Source organism: Bombus bifarius, unplaced genomic scaffold, assembly GCF_011952205.1.
Source record: "Bombus bifarius isolate JDL3187 unplaced genomic scaffold, Bbif_JDL3187 scf7180000008165, whole genome shotgun sequence".
Classification (NCBI taxonomy): Eukaryota; Metazoa; Arthropoda; class Insecta; order Hymenoptera; family Apidae; genus Bombus; species Bombus bifarius.
In genome coordinates, this window is record NW_022884487.1 from 258,333 (window position 1) to 278,302 (window position 19,970).

Genomic DNA, 19,970 nt, shown 5'->3' on the forward strand with positions numbered 1-19,970 from the left:
ATTGCTTCAAGCGTCAAAGCAAATTGAATTTTATTAAACTGCCCCAATTGTTTCTCTATCATGCTCAAAGTATCTCGCTCAGGCGATCCTATATCGTTTTATAATAAAAGAAGTACTAGAAATAGCAGATAAACGATATCTTTATTCTATCGGGGTAAGTATCTGGCTACGAAACGAATCACCGGTGAGGCGAGTGAATCAATTTCGTTCTATTATTACGATCGGCTGACGAGATGCAATGGCAAAAGAAGGGAATGAGTCACTTGCCGGCTTGTGACACACATATGCGAATACAGCCGCGTTCCCGTATGCACATGTGGCAATAGCCAGGCGTACGTGTCCGCGAAACTCGTTCGAGTCCTAGCTTTAAGCCATGGATAGCAGAAGAGGATTGTCGTGCTCTACCGCGGCAGTAATCGCTCTATCCCCTTCTTCTTCCGTTACTCATCGTTCTGGCGAATCATGCAAATCACGTTTCGAGTAAACATTCGTACATATACCGTATACGTACAATGCATTAATACATCTACAATACCGTTTCTGTTTGCATTTTCGCCCGAACGCTTACGTAACGCGCGTCATAATTATCCTTAATGGGTGGCTGAATGTGTGCGATAGTATGAATATTTTGACTCGTTTCGATATTTTTCTTTCTTCTAAGTAAATGCGTTTTACTATATATTGTTCAAAAATATCTTTACATATAGTATTACGTACACGGTATGTATCCGAATATCTGTTCATTCTTGACAAGGTGTATTACAATTTACAAATTACTGATATAAATGAGATCGCGGTATTTTTATTTCTTGTGATTATTGTAGCTACATTTAATAGAATAAAATTGCTATAAGCATCGAACCTCGTAGAAGAACTAGTGTCATTTCTTCTCAAGCTTTTTATCTTTAGATTCTTTAACTTCTAACTGAACGATCAGCATACATAATACATTCTCATGGCTTCACCATTAAGTCACCTTAAGCGATAAGACCTATTCCAGAGAGTCATGAAATATGTAAACAGAAAGATTTCATCGGGATATATCATTTGTTTATTTTAAACTTGACCATATGTCTCGTATATCCTTTTCAATGGTACTATCACGTATCACGTGTAGTGGTTCACGAAAATATTTCAACTCATGTATATGTAGAAACTTTTCCTCCATATATTATGTATATTATTATATAATATGTCGAGCGTATATATATTGGCACTATATAAGAGGTTGCTGATTCATGAAGATACGTATATTTATCATTATCGTATCAGTATCATTATTTTTGTTACTAAATCAAGTCAATTAATACGCTTGTACTTATTCATGTATAAACGATTTCACATTTAGTTATTAAGGCTAATTTTACTTATGGAACTAATAAGAAAAGATAAACGTCTCTTTACTTTTATCTTAATCTTTCATTGCATTTTAATAAATTTCGTTAATTCGTTAAAAGCATACGAATTTAAGAGATATAAACGTTATATGTATTATAGATAATTAATATTCAGTGATGTAATTTATTGTCATGAACTATTTTTAGGGAAGTTTGTAAATTAATAATTTTGTTGATTTTTCCTTTAATTACTAATTCTCTATTATATTTTTTATAATAAGATATCTATTCCTAGCTTTTATGTAAACTTTTCTAAGAATGTTTTACAGCAAATCTCAACACTGAACACACTTTTCTACATCTGGTCCGATGAAGAATTGGAGGTTTACAATACTATTGCATTTACGTTCTTCGCGCACTTCAAAAAGGTAGGCAAATGGTTTCGAAGTTTATTTTACTACTATTCAAGGACGCAAAGAACACGTGAGTCAACTGTGTGCCATTTGGGTATAAGGATGGTTACTTCGTTGTTACAAAGAACAATTGATTTGAAAAGAATACATATATTAAAAACCCTATACGAGTTTTTGTATTTATTATCGTTTATGTACTTGTTGCCGTTTATAATAATTATTTCTAATTTTCATTTCTAATTATTACGGACCTTAATCCCTTCTCTTTCTTCATAATATTTCATACATCTTTAACAATTAATTGCAGGCTAATTTGCATAAGACAGTGTTTGCAATACATAATCAAAAAAATATCAAAGCTTTTACGATTACAAGTATTTCTTTATTTAATCTAATTTAGTTAAATTTGATCCAGTTTATATAGTTACTCATAGGCAATATTATACTCTAATATTTCATCAATTAACTAAAGGATAAATGTATTTGTTTTCGGAAAAATCGATCTTAAATATTAATGCTTTATGTTTCCTTCAAAATATCATCCAAGAAATGCGTTTCTATTGTAGATAATTGATAAAAAGTAATTTCTTTCGAAAGCTAAACAAGAATTCGATTCTTAAATGGATTAACAGATAGTTATAGAAAACAGGTTATATAATAGGAATTAATAGATCTTTTGTTCTTATATCAATGTACATAGATATATATTACTATTATTAGAACAAACGTGTTTTCTCTTTTTTTCATCCGCTTCAACTTTCTTTTTGAATCATTTATACCTTTTTTAACAATCTTATCTTCAAACGTTTTTCTAATGCGTAATCTTACTGAAATGCGTAATTATTCTGATCGAAATACATTAGAAGTAAAGTTGCAATTTGTGTTAAGCTTCGCCGGTATTCAGTTCATCGCTTATTATGCTAAAAACTGTTCGCATTAAAGAAATAAGGTGTACCAACCAATAAGGTTTTTACCAACTGGAATAAGTATTGTGATATATTAAAAAACAAACGATTCTTCTAACGCTGACATAAATAAATAAATAAATAAAACAATAATCTCTTAAACACTGTGGTATCCAAATATTATTTAATAAGAATCATTGTATCTGGATGTTTCGATCAATAAACCGAATGTTTGAAAACCACAATAGATACATAATTGTACGTACTGAAAACTAGCCCTACAGCTGCTACTATGGTACGTCTGCTATACTTTTTCTCTTTCACACATTCCTTTGTCTTATTCATTGTCATTGATACATGTGCGCCGCGTTTAGCGCTTTTATCTTGCTGTACGGATTAACGTGTATGCATCGTTATGATGAATTGCATGATCCGAGACAAGCAGATTCATAACAGAAATGTGATCACGGTTTTGCTGTATCAATGACGTCAATTTCCAAGATGCTCTCGATCTTGCTACAATGTAATTAGCAGACTGCCGATATTTATACATTTATAAGGGATTCGAAGAAGTAAAATTGCATAGGCTATATATGATATGCAAAAGATACTCAAAGTGTTCAAACCAAAGTATGTACTCGTTATATTAGTTAAAAAGTAGAACTTTTCACTGAAATTGTATTTCTTTAATTACGTCTTAGTAATGCAACTAAAATTTAAAAGATGTTTAACATTCGATAATTTAACATACATGTAGGATTTAACAAGTTAAAATAGAATGTATATTTTACGTTAGATATTTTGTAGCATTGAAAAAGAGAAAAATTATTCTTTAGACATCAGCCTTCAGAGGTTTAAAATAAGATATCTATTTTTGATGTTTCGCGCTGTGTAATGAAATTTTAAATAATAGTCAATATTGATCTAATGAATATTAATATATTATATTAAAATACTAAAATGATCAATGAATTTCGTTATTTTTTTTTTTTACAAGTAAATAAATGAAATAATTTTTTATTTTACTTTCTAATTGAATTTTCATGATTTAATGCTTATATAATAAGCGTAGTGCATGAACCAAATATATTATACTATATATTACCAACTTTAATTATTTTATTTATGCACATAAGTCTAACTGTCTTTACAGTAAAGATAAGAATACAAGAGCATATACGTTAGAGTTATATATTGTTAGTGATTAAAAATGAAAAGAGAACATTCATCTAAAACATAAATAAAAGTTTAACAAGGAGTTCTTTCATCGATGGAACTGTAAAAAATTATTTTAGACGAATAATTCATAATGGCTCATGAAAAGTTATGAATTTTAATATTGTTAAAATGCGTTTAAAAAAACTATTTTTATTTTATTTTTTTATTATTTTGTTTATTCTGATAATCAATTTATAACATTATTAATGTTAAAAAACATTATATATTTGTTTGCTTTCTCAAGTATGTAGATATTCCTTCCCTGAAATGATGTGAAAAAGGCAAAATTCTACTAGAAAGGTGTTGCGATCTTATCTATTATGTTGTGATATTATCTTTAAGCCTGTATATTTGTAAACGTTGAAGTACAATATTTCTGCAAATGTTCACTAAGAAGTAACATTGTTACATGAAAGTGTTATATAAGAATCAAAGTTCAACTTATATTCCTAAGTATAAATAAAAATGTAATGGTAATGATTTAACTAACAATAAATTTGCACAATCATCACAGCAAACTAGAAAGGTAGCATTCATTAAATAATTATTTTTATGATACTATATAAAAATAACGAAAATAACATCAATAGAAATTTGAACAAATAGTAAAATAGCAGCTATTTAGTGATAATATACGATCTTTATTTATTATTTAAAGTTTTATTAGGTGACAAAAAAATATTACCAAATGGCACTGAGAGTGTACTATATATATAAATGTCGATATTTCTATAAATGCTTTTCTTTATCTTTTAATGTATATGTAATATTTTTATGTATGTTTCGTTTTAAATAATTTGTTTTATTATAATATAGACATAGTAATCAAGTTGATAAAAATTGTTAAATAAGGTAGAAATTATTCTAGAATGTGTGCAATGTTAATGTTATATAAAGGATATATTTTGCAATTTGAGTGAAAGAAATGATTTGGTATATAAACATTTATAATTATGATGCTATAATCATTTGCGGCTATTGTAAACTTAACGTTCTCTGAAGATATCTATATAAAAGTTAATCGACAGGAAATTGCAACCACATTGTATACAAAGAAAACTTGACCTTGAATATTATTGGCCTTTTATCTAAAGCGACTCTGGCACTTGTTTTCGTATGGTTTCTAAATGTAAGTAACTGATTTTTAGATAGATATTTCCCTTCAACTGACTTAAAAGATTCCACAATAAATAATGTACTTTTTATCTTTGCTGTAGTAATAAGTAATACAATTTTGGTACTAGAATATCATCAAGTACGTAAATACTTAACATACATTGTAAAATAACTCAGGAAATAAAGAAGCAAATACTACCAAAATATAACTTTGAAATAATTTTATGAAAACCAAAGATGTTTACTGACAATTATAAACAACACCATACAAATATTAAGATCATTTTAGATTTCCAAAATTATTATAAAGTATCGTATCATTTATTTGTTCGAAAATTATGTTACCTTTGTTTAAGAAACTGTTTACGTTAAATTTTTCATTTATACATTATTCTTCTAATATATTTCTAATAAAAATATAACATTTTCAACAAATTATTATTTTAATAATTTATTATTTGTATTTGAAGTGGATATGTGTAAATCTGAGAAAGGTATAGGTTCGTTAATACCTTACTACGATGTTGAACAAGCTAAATGCAATGTGGATAGCGCATGCGCACTGCTTCAAAACTCGACAGTTTATTCCCGAGAATCGGTTTCCTTTAAGTTGGCTGCTCTGTCATCTCTTTGTTCGTACTGGCAACAGTTCGTACTGGTAATACTGTCTATTCTACTCTTACGGTTGGGTGGTCTCATTCGTCTTTCGACAGTTCAAAAGAAAAACGATCTGTTATATTGATCTGTACGACGCACGACTCTCTTAATTGCAAGCTTAATTGAAATTTTCGCTTCTATTCTTCTATCAACAATCAAAACGTAAGTATCGTTAAACTAGACTAACTTTGTTCATGGTTAATAGTGATCAGCCATGTTTGCCGGTAATCATGTTTTCTTTTACTTTTACATATCATATTTACTACGCGCTAGAGAACAAGATATTTAATTAGTATTGATTGTCATTTATATGTGCTTAAATAAAACAGATGAAGTAGAGATGAAGTGAAGTAGAGATCAATATTTTAATTAGTGTATAATTAATAGTTTTACAAATATATGTTTTGCATTTCAACGCATACAAATAAAGCCATAGTACAAAGGGAGATCATTAAGTCAAAGAAAAAAAGACGGTCTGTTCTGTTCTCTAACTTTTTTTGAAGTTCTGTGTACATGATTGGTGTTTATATTGTGAGAGATATAGCTTACAGTTTGTATCGATCTCTATTTGCACGAATTACTAATTTAAACTGATGCCCTTGTAAACCGGTTGTAACGGAAAGTATTTTGGAATATTCACGAAATAAAAGTAAATAGTATAATAAATATCAATTGTAATTTTCTAAATATATGTATGTATATGAACTATATTTATTATTTAGATTATTTTTATTAAATTTTGTTTATAATATTTTCAAAGTGTTTTATTTCAAATTGGAATATTATCTTTTAATTATTGTCTTTTAAATTAGATTATTGTTGTTTATTACGTAGACTTTTCTCTATTCTTATTGTAAAATAAAAATAAAATTTGTTATAGGATATAATGGATTCTGAATGGTCTGAAGAACCTCAAACTTCTGTAAGTATTAGAATTTCAATACTAGAACAGTTTATGATAATAAAAATGATTGTCATTTTTTATATTAGTATGACAGTAATGGACGTAGTTATGGAAAAGGACGAGGTTTTATACCTCACAACAATAATAATATCAACAATAGTAATATCAACGATAATCTGTGGGAATCTAAAGACACAGAAGATATCAAGAATGAGCAATCTAATACTGACAAATTTTGGCAATCTGCTGATGGTTATGATTACAAAGTAACAACCAGTAAAGTGGAGAAAGACGGAGAAGGAGGAGGAAAAGATGGAGAAGGAAGAGGTAGAGGCAGAGGCAGAGGGAAAGGCAGAGGCAAAGGAGGGGAAGGAGGAGGAAGGGTTGGTCGAGGAAGAGGTACATTTAAAAATAGGGATGGGAATGATAATGATAATAATGATTACAGAAGAAATAATAATTATGAAGATAATGCTGATGATGGTAATCAGAATGACCAAGATGGTAGATCAAAAAAAACAGGTGCTGCACAAAGCAGTTGTGCAGGAATGTCACAGAAACCTAGAGAACAGTATATTCCACCAGATTTACCCAGTGATGAGAAAACCTTATTCAGTAATGGTGTTGAAATGGGCATAAATTTTGATAAGTATGACTTTATTGGTGTTAAAGTAACTGGAGAGGATCCACCTCAGCAAATAGAAAGTTTTGAAAATAGTGGCCTTAGACCCCTTCTTTTAAACAATATAAAAAAATCAGGATACACAAAACCTACTCCAATACAGAAGAATGCCCTTCCAATTATAATGGCTGGTCGAGATTTAATGGCTTGTGCACAAACAGGTTCAGGAAAAACTGCTGCATTTTCAATTCCCATTATAAATATGTTATTACAAAGAGATGCTGATCTAGGGTTTTCCATGTCATACTGTGAACCACAAGCTCTTATCATATCACCTACTCGAGAACTTGCTATGCAAATATGGCACGAGATTGTTAAGTTTTCATACGGTTCATTTATGAAGGCTGCAGTTGCATATGGTGGAACATCTGTTATTCACCAAGGGGGAAAGCTTTCTAAAGGTTGTCATATACTTGTAGCAACACCTGGAAGGTTATTAGATTTCATAGAAAGAGGAAGAATTAAGTTTTCTTTCCTACAGTTTCTTGTATTGGATGAAGCTGATCGTATGTTAGACATGGGGTTTTTACCTAATATTGAAAAGATTGTAGATCATGAGACCATGCCCACGATTAACAGGCAAACATTAATGTTTTCTGCCACCTTTCCTGATGAGGTACAGCATTTGGCAAAAAGATTTCTAAACAATTATTTGTTTGTCGCAGTTGGTACCGTAGGTGGAGCTTGTGCAGATGTGGAACAAAATTTTTATGAAGTTGTCAAGGGTAAAAAGAAAGACTTACTTAAAGAAATTTTACAAAGAGAACACGATGCTGGTACTTTACAAGGTACTTTGGTGTTTGTTGAAATGAAGAAGAAGGCAGACTTTATTGCAGTCTTCTTGTCCGAGAGTAATTATCCTACTACCAGTATTCATGGTGACAGATTACAGAAACAAAGAGAAGAAGCATTAGCTGATTTTAAAAGTGGGAAGATGTCTGTTTTGGTAGCTACGGCTGTTGCCGCTAGAGGTTTAGACATAAAGAATGTGGCACATGTTATAAACTATGATTTACCAAAGGGAATCGACGAATATGTTCATCGAATTGGAAGAACCGGTCGTGTAGGAAACCGAGGAAGAGCAACTTCCTTTTTTGAACCTGAGGATGATGCACCACTACGTGAAGATCTTATTAAAATATTGAAACAAGCAGAACAACCTGTTCCAGATTGCTTGTTGAATGGAAGCTCGAACAGAAACTATTTGCCAGGAAGAGGTACAAACAGATATGGAGGTGCAGACATTAGAGAGGTGTGTAACTTTCTCCATTATCATACTGTAATTGTATATGTAATTTATATTTTATATGATAAATATGCAGTAGCATTTAAAAGATGAATAATAATGTATATTTCTTTTTGTACAGTATGTAAGCGGATATGCCACAGCAGTGTATATGTCACCTACAGCAATGAGGCCGCAAATAGCAGTCGAGCCAGAAGAGACGTGGTAGAAAGTTTCTCTTTTTTTTTGTTTACATACTTTTTGGTATTATTGTTAGGAACAAGGTAGTATACTTTGTTTCTTTATTCCATAAGTCAGAGGTACAAAGAATTTTCTATTCATTAAAGCTTAATATGTTTAATAGTATTCTTCAAAGAAGATTAATAAGTAATAGTAAGTTTGTCTTTTATCTAACCAAATCGTGATTGATGTTTGACTGAAACGAACCAGACTGGATTACTACGTACCTCTTTAGAGTTATAAGTTATGTATAAGATCATATAATGCTACTTTTTGTTGATGCAATATGATGCGCGATTTCCGAGAAGATGCGTATTCGTAGATACAGTTTAATACACTGCGTTGATCGTACAAATATTAGTTTTTAAGAACAAATAATAACTTCATGGTAACCACTTAGAAACAATAGTTTATTTTTATGAAATGTTACTCTTAAAATATATTATATTATATTATATTATATTCAGTGTTTTGTACGTTTCTTTTTATAATAAAAAATGCAATGACCAAATGCCTTATTTTGAATATCTCTTTAGTCATTTTTACCAAAAATATATTTACTATATAAATTTCGATTTCATATTAACATGTATTTTTACGATATATGTATATGGGGTCTTAACTTATATACGGAAAACAAATTAGAAATTATTATTATTACTATTATTGGAAAGAAATTTTCATATTAGTTCGCGTAAATACATATGTAACATATAAATGTATATGTCTATATAAAAAGAGATATTTTTTTCGAGATATTAAAAGAGATTTTTTAATAAAAATTATTTTATTTACATTTTATAAAATTTTATAAATTAAAAAAATATTTTATACATATATTAGGTTTTAGAAATAATTAAACTTTTATATTAGCTTATAGCATTATAGGGGATGAAAATTCAATCAGTAGTGAATGAATTAAGGAATCAATATAAATGATTACGTACGTATATAATTCATAAATAATTTAAAAAATAAATTTTGTACATACCATCATTCATCGCCATATCCATCAGATGTAAATCCTCATCATTAAGGAGAGATGAAAGAAAACCATCGGTGGTTTGATTGATCGAATCGGAAGTTGGTGTATGGTAGTACATCATATCCGCCGGCTCGGATTTATAAGCTGCTCCACTTTCTGCGCCCATCGGTTCGCTACTGTTTGTTAAATTCATTGACGTTGCTACGGCCGAACCCAGATTAGATGACCCACCTGTGGCAATTAGTATTTTAGTTCCAACAGATTAGGTACTTATTAACATTTGTTTTTCTATCCTGCCATTTTTATTATATTGATAGCATTAACAATATAATAATACTATTAGTTAATTCTAACACTTATAAGAATATCATTTTAGACATTTTTTAAAAACTTTAATACTTCTAATAATCTACTATAACATTTAGGAAAATGTTCAGTATCATTTAGATAGCGTCTGTTTAAAACAATATGTAAAGATTGATCAAATAAAAATGTGAGAATTAGGTCTTTTATAAAAATGATGCATTTTATCTTACAATATTTCAGGAAATCTACTAATGAATCATTTTTAATACAGATGTTTGCATTTACATCTATTTGGTTTCCTTTAATTGAAAAATAAGATTTTGTAAAAGACGAAATATTCTCATATCTCATTTCTTCAAGATTAACAAATTATCGTATAGAAAAATATAATACAAATGGTTACTTCCTAATAAGTTGACGTATGCCCATAATTTGTCGTATTTATTTCGTTTGATAATTATAGATTTGTAAATACTTTTGCATGTATTTTAAAATACGACATTTATTTAATTTTTCTTAATATATAAATTAAGTTATGTATAAAATGACCTATTTTTGGTATATTTAAAAGCCATTTAGAAATTATATAAATATATAAATATACACACACATTGTATATGTACATCTTATAGAGAAGAGACACGAGGAACTTGATTTAATTTATATAAGTATAAATTTTTGTGTAATGAAAGTAAAATGTTTAATGTAGATCACTCACCCACATTGTGATACGGGCTCGTCGCATTAAGATCACCGACCGGTGGGGCCAAAGTAGCATTGTGAAGCAATACATTACGTTGTGCTTCATAATGACTGTGGCTTATACCGTGCCCTGGGTATCCAGGATGTGCCGGATGTGCAAAGTGATCTGGTGCACCAGGTAGCGATAAAAGAGATGCTAGATCTTGCCACCGTTGTTCCATACTCATTGCACGCATAAATGGCATGCGACCCTGAAGCATGCAAATTACAAATTAGCACATTTTCCACCTTCATATATTCTAACAAGCATTAATAATTGTATCAAACGATAAAAATACTATATATATATATATATTATAACGTTTTATTTTTCTATTCGAAAGGAATTTACTGCTCTTCAAAAAATTGTACACGCTAAAAAGAAAAACAGATACAATTTTCGAAAAGGATTTTCTATTTTCAAACAATGCAACGCGAACCACCCATATTTACTGCAATAATAGAAAGAATAGATCGAGTATAAACCAGATGCGCTACTCGAAAATAATACAAATCTTGAAATGTTTGACCTCCGGAGATTCCTAGGCATTGAGATATCGCGACTGATTTGTCTTCAGGGTGTTTCCACCTCGTTGAAATTGCAAATGTCTGGACTTGGTTGAAGCATGTGAGACTGGATGGGAAATGACCTGAAGAAGTTATATTGACCATCTTGAGGACGGGGGATGGAAATACGGTTTTAAAAGGACTCTTAGCCTTTTATATACTCTGTTTGTTTCACGCGAATGCCAGTTAGAAAAAGAACCGGTAAAAGAAATATCAAATTTTACTTTTTCTCCAAATATCTTACATGTTTCGAATATTTCCTTCGTTATTTCAGGATTTAAATTTTCCAGTAAAATATGGCTTCTCGCAAATCAAATGCTATATTTAATCTTTATTACGATATAAAAGCAATCAAAGATGTTGAAAACAATTGTTGTAAAAACAACAGGCATACGTGAACACATTTTATTTCAATAATTACATTTATATCAAATAAAATCTATATATCGTAAGAATTACGCTCTCTTTATATCGTGTTGTCATTGATTCATGTATCAATCCACTGTCACGTCTACAAAATTCCGCGGCTATCGAACCTGTCAAATCTCAAATCGGTGGATGTTCGGATTCTAGCAAGATAGAAACCCTGCTGATCGCGTAGGTGTTGGCCACACGTAAGGTCGGGCAAGATATTAATGACTTTGGTATACCACGTGTCAAATGTATCTTTCCGGCTGTGTAAGAATGCACACCGATCATGATCAAATGTCAAACCATGCGTCAAGTATGGAAATTACGAGCAAGAAAAATTTTTATTCAAAGAATGATATTTCAATACGATAAGGAGAACAATTTCGTAGTCCATACGATCATAATTCAATAAATGAATTGCCCGTGTAATGAACGAATTATACAATGAAATATCTTCAAATTTAATAATTTTGATATCTCTTTAAAGAAACGATTAGGTTTTTAAGCACAAACTTTAAAGTAAGCGACCTTACATTTGTATACTACGTATATAATGTACAAGAATATTATCCACTGTATGAAGAATTCAAATAAATTAAATTGTATTTTTTGTTTTTTCAATAAACATTATAGCACAAGAGATAAAAAGACATATGTAATCCGGTTGCTTACAAAATGACCTAGTCTCCACTGAACGAGAGTTAATTTATCTCCTTTATCCAATCTGATACCATCGAGCGTATGTAGAAACACGATATTTCTCGTATCAAAAATATATTCAATGAACACGTTAATACGTTTTCTTCTTTCTTACGTTTCGTCGAAAGAATCTATGAGTTATTAACACCGCTATCTTCCCTCTAACAACACACGTAATATTAATACAAGACTTGCTCTTGGCTCCATAAATCTCAAGTAACACAGCGAGTGTTAAAATGGTACAGGAACGCGTAGTAAAACGTCGGCGAGAAGTTCGCCAGGGCAACGGAACGGCATGGCAGGAACAGCAGGAAAGAGCTTGGCGCGGCGAGTTGCGCGTAAGTACAGTAGTGGCCAGTGGCGCTTAATGCACGTTGGTATTGTCGCTAATGCATCGGGCCGCAAGAAGAAGATGAATAGGGAAGCTGGCGTAGCGCGGATCCGGCGCGATTGTTGTTCGGCCGCATCAATCAGTCGCCGGTGCAATCTGTCGAGCGCGACGCCTTTAAGGTGATTCTCGCTTGTCAGCGCATCTGTCGGCTGTAGGCCGCGAAATGTAGGACGAGACGTTTGTTCCGCGACGATTTGTCCTGTACGGAGGCGCGCGGGTTTTCTAATGGCCGCAGCTTTACGCTCGTTCTGTTTCGATGCAACGCTCATGATTGAGCCGCTACGGGGAGAGAGAATGAAAAAAAAAAAGAAAAAAGAGAACCTTCTACACGCGTTTATACCGTTTCCAAGAACGCCGCTGAGAATTTGACACGCGCACACCAGTGGCCAGTTCACCGTGCTTAAACAATTTCTCATGGTCTTTCTGGCACTCGGTTTTCGGAGATCGGTGCTATTTCTATCGCCGCGCGGTTGTTGCACCTTCAGGAAATCATTTTATCATCTATTTCATGCGTTTACCGTAACGTTCGGTTACGGTTCTGATTTTTGGATCACCGCTCTTCCGTTGCAACAGAAATAAAAATTTGCCCGTTCTTCGGTTACTGTTTCGGGCATTTATGTTAGGGGGGAAATGAGAATGTGTTCGCTGAGCTGTAAGAATATCGATTATCGGCAATATTTTTGTAACATTTTGCTGCGGATATTTAAATGTTTATATTCGTTTCAAATATCCTATTACTAATATCATACTTCTTCGCACTTTGCTGGAAATATCAAAATATCTAAGATTTTTGTGTCCTTTCCTCCTTTTATGGTATATCGAATACATTACGCAAAAACTTAACTCAAACAGTTTGTACGTTACGTTACTTCTTTGCACTCTAGTCCAGAAAATAAATTACCCAGACGATAAATGGACACATTAGAACTTCCAAACACCATTGTTACTTAACTATAACTTTCGAACTGTGGATCCTTGAACGTTTGAAAAATTTCACGACATCGAGCTAAATTTTTGAATATACATATGCCAATGCCAAATATGATCTTCGAATATTGTATGCGTTTCTCCACTAGACTACTGCTGCTCATGATTTATGTATCAACATCATACACATATACTTCATACACATATACTATACTATATATATTCGCGTAAGTACCATACGTGTACATACGCATATCTAGAAGCGAGGTGCACGATCTTGCTTCGCGTATAGGAGATTCCGTCACAAGCCATATGAATCTGCGAGACTGTGAGGAAAGAGATCTGCGAGCGAACAGATGTTTGAAACGCGCTGTCGAGGACTCGCTAGTTTCTTCCGAGCTCTCTCTTCCTCCTTCCTTCGTCTTCTTAAATCTGTTTTCTATTCCTCTCTCTTTTTCCTCTCTTTTTCATAAATTTCTATCTTTACGCTTTTAATCCTTTCTGCGAACTAATCGAATAAGAAAATGATCGTATTTATTCGCAAAATGTATAATCTTGCACACTCGAAAATATAACACGTTCGTACCATCTTTCAAGCTATTCGGGACAACAATATTTCAATAACTCGATACACGTAACGAATATTTTAATAATAAAGATATTTCAATTTATCAATTGAAAGCTGAAGCCCTTTTTGATCTCTCGAAATATTTCGTCGAAGTTGCTCGTTAAAGTTGCATAATGTTTTTTCTTTTTTTATCAATGTTATCGAAAATTTCGTTTACCTAGGCGAAAGAGAATCGATTTTGATTTATTCTTAACCTCGCTTCATAATCTCACGTACTTCTGTGCATTGCTGTTAATGCAATTGATTCAAATTGAAAGGCACGACAGCGATCAAGCAGGTATTTGATACCTGCCAGCATCGTTTACCCTAACGTCCGCGTCCCTTCGATCCTTGATCGCTTACCTACTTTTTTACCGTGCCACATCGTTCATGTTTTCGTACGTGACTGCCAGTAAAGTTCGTTTCTGTCACGAAAGTTGTGAATCAAAATATTGGGGGATAGCGATTCAATCCCTCGCACTTTACAGCCTATAAACAAATATTTTGTTTCTCATATTCGTCGTTTCGTCTTACTTATTTGAAATTGTTTACGTTCGTTACGTACGAACGCGTTAAATTCGTTTGTTATCGATTTACTAAAAGTCAATCTTATATACACACCTACAAGCTTTATTACATAAAATTCGATAATATTCTAATTCTATATGGTTAACAGAGCATTGCATTGTTTTAAAATAAATACATTTTTTTACAGCAGCCTATAATATCTGTATCTTTTACTTTTATTTTTGCGTTTCGAGTTCAGTATTGTAATCCACTAGGTATAATTAATAAAATTAACCGGAGCATTGAATCTCCTTCGAATAAGTACTCTTTTTATTCACACGATATTCTACGTTTCCACGCTCCTTCTCAATTTGATATTCTGTTGCAACGCAGTTAACACAATCAATCACAGCACGATCGTCTTTTTTGGTTTTAAATACGTTTCCACGTTTTGAAACTCGACTTGTAAAATAATGTAATTTTTACCAACAAAAAAAAAAACGTATAATTTCGATATATTGGGAAATTACGAGAACGATAAAAAATAGAGAAGAGAATAACACTTTGTAAAATTGCTTCCTTTTGATCTGAAATCCTAAATTGCTGTACGTTTATTCGGAGGATAATTCGAGGATCGAAATTGTATTAATTATATTCGCATTTCTACGACTATCAAGCATGGAATTATCTTTACTCTTTAGACTTACGGAGGAGCTTGATGATTGCACAAAGAGGTAAATTCGTTTCACACATCTTAGATAGCTCATACCGCGACGCATTATGTATTTCACAGTGCATAAGTCCAGCAGCTGTTTGGAATCTCTGACGAACGGAACGGACTGTGACGCCCCGTCGCGTTTCTTGGTTCTTGGTGAAAATTGCTTGATCGTTGTACAAGAGTATATAGACTCACGTACCTTGAAAACGCGCTAAAAACTGGACTTTCCTTATAAAATGATCAGATGGTCGCGTCTCGTGCGAAAGACGTGGAAATAATTTTCTCGTAATGGATTTGTCGCGAGCGAATTTTTCGTGTTGGAACAAAAAGATTGACAATTTTCTACTAACTCTTTGCCAAATGCATGTGGCAAAAACTACGTGTTAAAAGTGCGCTCGATACAAGGAGCTTTTAGAAGATAAAAAATCATCAATAATCAACGAGACGAAAAAAATGAAAGGAAGAGAATAATCTTACGAGACTGGAATCTTCGTAACGTTTAGTAAGCGTACATCGTGCGAATAAGTATAAAAAAAGTCGAAACTGTTCTGTACGTTTTATAGCCTATCTGATATGGTTAAAGCGAAAAGTTGACTTTGTAAGAAATTCAGATGAAAAGATAATGTGCAATATGTCGAGTATGCTCGTAAAAATGGTAAACACGTGGAAACGAAGACACTTGGTTTCGTCATATCGAAACTACCATAACGTTTCTCGAATATGTCGTTTACAGTTTACAAAAACTTGTACCATTTATCGTCAAATTGAATATAATTTAAATAAATGAAATGTAATTTAAGTAGGAAAACGTTTGCTTGTGCGGTAAGACAAAAAAGCGGAGAAAAAAAGAATCGAAACGTAATGTATGAAACATATGTAGATTTTTATCCCGGTTTGATGAAAAAGTTGTGCAGTGTTTCATTCAGGTATTCGACTTTATCGCCGAACGTGCTAGTCACATCATCGTATCTTTTCGATTAATCATGAAAACAAAAATATTTACTAAATTATCTATTTCATAAATTTGGCCACGTTAAGGGAACATCGAATTGTTATAAATTGTAAGAGAAAACGTGTAATATGACACTGTCGGATGGGGTGCTGATATCCAAAAGGTATTCTTTGTTACCAAAAACTTTTTTAACATTCAATGTCAAATTGGTCAAACTATCTATAATAGATCGACTTTATCGAAAACCTATTTGAGTTATAGAAAGGATGTTATCACTGATATTATGTTCTGTATGTACTTTAATTGTTTTTTTAACGTTGCTTTAAAAAGCTTGTGTAAACATGTTATATGATAAAGATATCTATAACTCAGAGTTAGCCTGAACATTCTTTATATCTAATGCATTTATTCCATTTATCGATATAAATAATTTAAATTTTAAAGTAAATAAAAATCACTGTCCCACTCACTATCAACAATTTTATCGCTCGTTAAAGAGTAACCGAAAAATATGTAGCACATGGAACGAAAGCAAAGTGGGCGATAGTTAACCGAATACAATAATCTCGACGCCAAGTATACTATCGACAAAATACAAGTAATTAAAGATACGCAGAGAAAGCATGCGCATTACTTATGGTCGGCGGTATACTCTCATGGCTAATGGGCCAAGATATTAATTATGATTCATTCAGATAGTCATCAGATTAATGCACACTGGCATGGGTTACCGCGGCAGGCTCGCGCCAAGTCCTTCAAGTATCGCCACAAGTGCATCCTAATGCCTCGGTCGGTCTCCCTCTTTCCTTCAGCTTCTCATTTCCATATTACATACCTCGTTTCTCTTATTAATTTCGTCTTACGACTCTGCTCGCTCGCGATCCAACATACTCGCCACTATCTTTCAGGCCGTAGCTCTCGGATCGCCCTCTCTCACGATCTCGGTTCTTTTCTGTTCCTTTATCTTGCTTCATCTCCATCTCGATCTCCATCTCGATTCTCCGTCTCTATTTCTACTTCAAGACGCGCTTTCTTTCCTCTCTCCAATCGTAACTCGATGTTGCGTGTAAATATTATGGAAAGTCCAAGGATACTTGGAGGGTTCTTCTTCGCCGTTCAAGGTTCTAAGCAAATATCCAAGTGGCATAGTAAATAAAGCGCTACCGCTCCTCTCGGTCTGGCAAATCCTTGTAGAAAGATATGCAACACCAAGTCCGTCGATCACGGTCAAAGGTCGGCCTGAACTTTTATAATTCCACGATGACCGGTGTCTAAGTGCTTGTCTAACTTTGTGTCGTTGCGAAACGTTAAGAGGAATCGGCGTATCAAACGATAGATGAGTTTTATTATCTGTTCGGTATTTCGTTAGGCGATTCCATTCGTTTATATTGACGGGAATTAGCAGAATGTGGTCATTCGTCGTCCTTCTTTTGTTTTCTTTTCTCTTTTCATCAGCGTTGTCTCGTGTGAGTGAACCTAGAAATTTTTTGTTCCCATACGTTTTCATTTTGTTTATATGCACAAACAAGGTTATTTCTCTAAGTATAAATACATATTTGTGTTTGTCTTAATCCTTACACGTTTCATGTCATATCCTTTACGTGTATAAAACAACAGTAAATAAATATTCAAAGAAATAGTAGCATAGGGTGGTAAAGATATATTTAAATGCGTATTTTTTTTTTTTTTTTTTAAGAATTTTCTATGTTTCCATCGATTGAAAAATGTAACTTTTCCAAAATGAGAACACTCAATTTTCTGTACAGCTCTTTCTTTGAAAAAGGATCTTACATTTGAATCGATCCGAAAATGTACCGTTTTTAAGATAAGAAAAGGATTTGCTATTTGTATTATATTTCGTCGTGAATTATTTATAGAAAAGTGAAAACACATATCTTTGGGTATTTACCAGTATATAAATTATTATTTTTCGAATTTGCACGAAGATATTTAAATTGTTTTGCACTTGTATTTTCCAACTACTTCCATCAGCGCCGGAGGGCTGCGGCTGTAATTACTATTGCATTCTGATGCGCTCAGGTTCGTTCTCTCGTTACTTGCGCGGATCTCTTAAAGTTGCTTTTTGTAATTCCTGCTCGTTACCCACGTATAGAGCATCGTTGGCTTCTCTCGCTTTATTTTTAATCATACGATATTATTTCCGAACTTATTTGGAATACACCTAAAGCCATTTTATGCTATTCTCTGTAACTTGGATATTTCATTGTTCTTGTTTTGTCATTAGGTCGATCAAAAAGTTCTATGGTTTTTGCTGCTGAAGGAAATCGGAGAAATTAAAATCATCTTAATCTCTAGAACTATTCGATAGACGTAAAAGTTATTAATATATTGCTATGAACTTTAATTTTCTATTATGCAGTTCGAAAATTTCAAGTATCAAATGCAAAATACATGTTATAATGATTTCTTTTACGATCAAGTTTGAAACGTGTGCTGCAACCTTACGAAGATTTGTTGTGTTGGAACAGAATAAATTGGTGGTGACATTGGTCTAGAGAAAGTTAAGGTACAGGAAAAATATTGGTAGCCCACAAAGGATAAATGGCGACGAGTCGTAAATATCTCCCACCTAATTAGCACTTAAATCCTTTTTTGGAGATCCCTTTTTCTGTCAAAACTGTGGACGTTTAAGATTTTTTGCCCTTTACTGCCGAAGATGGAAATATTTTCACTGTGAAGCCACAAAGTACCTGTCCCAAACCTTCACGGTCGATACCTGCGGATCTCACGAAGGGTTCGGCTTCTGGTTAAGCTTCTACATGGAGAAAAATTATGGAAGCTGAAGGGCTGCTTAACAGTATTACCATTTTCGAATTCTTATATTCCAATTTTGCTTTCGTTGTAGCAAATAAACAGAATATGTAACGTCTCCAATAAATGTAAAACGTAAAACTGTAACAAAATCAGATTCTATGCAAAAGAAGAAGAATCACGTGTGTAATAAGATTGAAATATGAAATTACGAAATTTCATCATTTCAGTGAAAAGAAATTTCATTGAACAGTACAGAAATGAATAAAGCGATATAAATAGCAACATGCTAGAATCATAATACAAGTTTTTACATAGTTCTTATATAATGATGTAAACTGAAAACACAGAATTTGCATGTATCTTTTCCTGGATAGTAGACTGATGAAATTAACCGTGAAATAAACGAAGTCAAAGATCTTATCGATACTACTATGAATTAATATATTGACATAAAAGAAACCACGCAATTCATTAACATTTGTAATTTAAAATATACGGAAAACTACTAATAATGTATCGATTTCCTTACGTATAGAATAACTAGCAGATAAAATTAGTGGAAAGCAGTCCGATTTACGTTAAATGTTTCCGATTGTCCTGATAATCCAACAGTGTACTACATCATAGTTGCTTCGTACGATATCAAAGGTGGTGCGATTCGTTCAAGGTTATCGCAGAAGAATACGA

The 19,970-nt window shown here is 32.5% G+C and overlaps 2 protein-coding genes across 9 annotated transcripts in view; one reads left to right on the forward strand and one right to left on the reverse strand.

Moving 5' to 3' along the window:
- LOC117209109 (segmentation protein cap'n'collar) overlaps positions 1 to 19,970 on the reverse strand; it is a 111,918-nt gene that overhangs the window by 15,765 nt on the left and 76,183 nt on the right. For all 7 annotated transcript variants that reach the window (XM_033450755.1, XM_033450754.1, XM_033450756.1 and 4 more), the window contains 2 exons: positions 10,707 to 10,941; positions 9,689 to 9,913 (listed from right to left, as the gene is read on the reverse strand). In XM_033450755.1, coding sequence (XP_033306646.1) covers positions 9,689 to 9,913; positions 10,707 to 10,941 — 460 coding nt within the window. The remainder of the gene's footprint in view (positions 1 to 9,688; positions 9,914 to 10,706; positions 10,942 to 19,970) is intronic.
- Positions 5,640 to 8,853, forward strand: LOC117209111 (ATP-dependent RNA helicase vasa). Of its 2 annotated transcripts, none has more exons than XM_033450761.1 (4): positions 5,640 to 5,808; positions 6,527 to 6,568; positions 6,637 to 8,484; positions 8,600 to 8,853. In XM_033450761.1, exons 2-4 carry the CDS (start codon positions 6,533 to 6,535, stop codon positions 8,684 to 8,686), a joined length of 1,971 nt encoding a protein of 656 aa, XP_033306652.1. In that variant the 5' UTR covers positions 5,640 to 5,808; positions 6,527 to 6,532; the 3' UTR covers positions 8,687 to 8,853. The 2 variants fall into 2 exon arrangements, with proteins under 2 accessions (XP_033306652.1, XP_033306653.1); XM_033450762.1 differs by lacking the exon at positions 5,640 to 5,808 and adding an exon at positions 5,950 to 6,119.

What these genes read in the sequence shown, in the direction of transcription:
- LOC117209111 (XM_033450761.1), top strand. Translation starts at nt 6,533, where the DNA reads ATGGATTCTGAATGGTCTGAAGAACCTCAAACTTCT. An exon ending in CTGAAGAACCTCAAACTTCT is followed by an intron (nt 6,569 to 6,636) that starts GTAAGTATTAGA and finishes TTTTTATATTAG; the next exon opens with TATGACAGTAATGGACGTAG. An exon ending in GAGGTGCAGACATTAGAGAG is followed by an intron (nt 8,485 to 8,599) that starts GTGTGTAACTTT and finishes CTTTTTGTACAG; the next exon opens with TATGTAAGCGGATATGCCAC.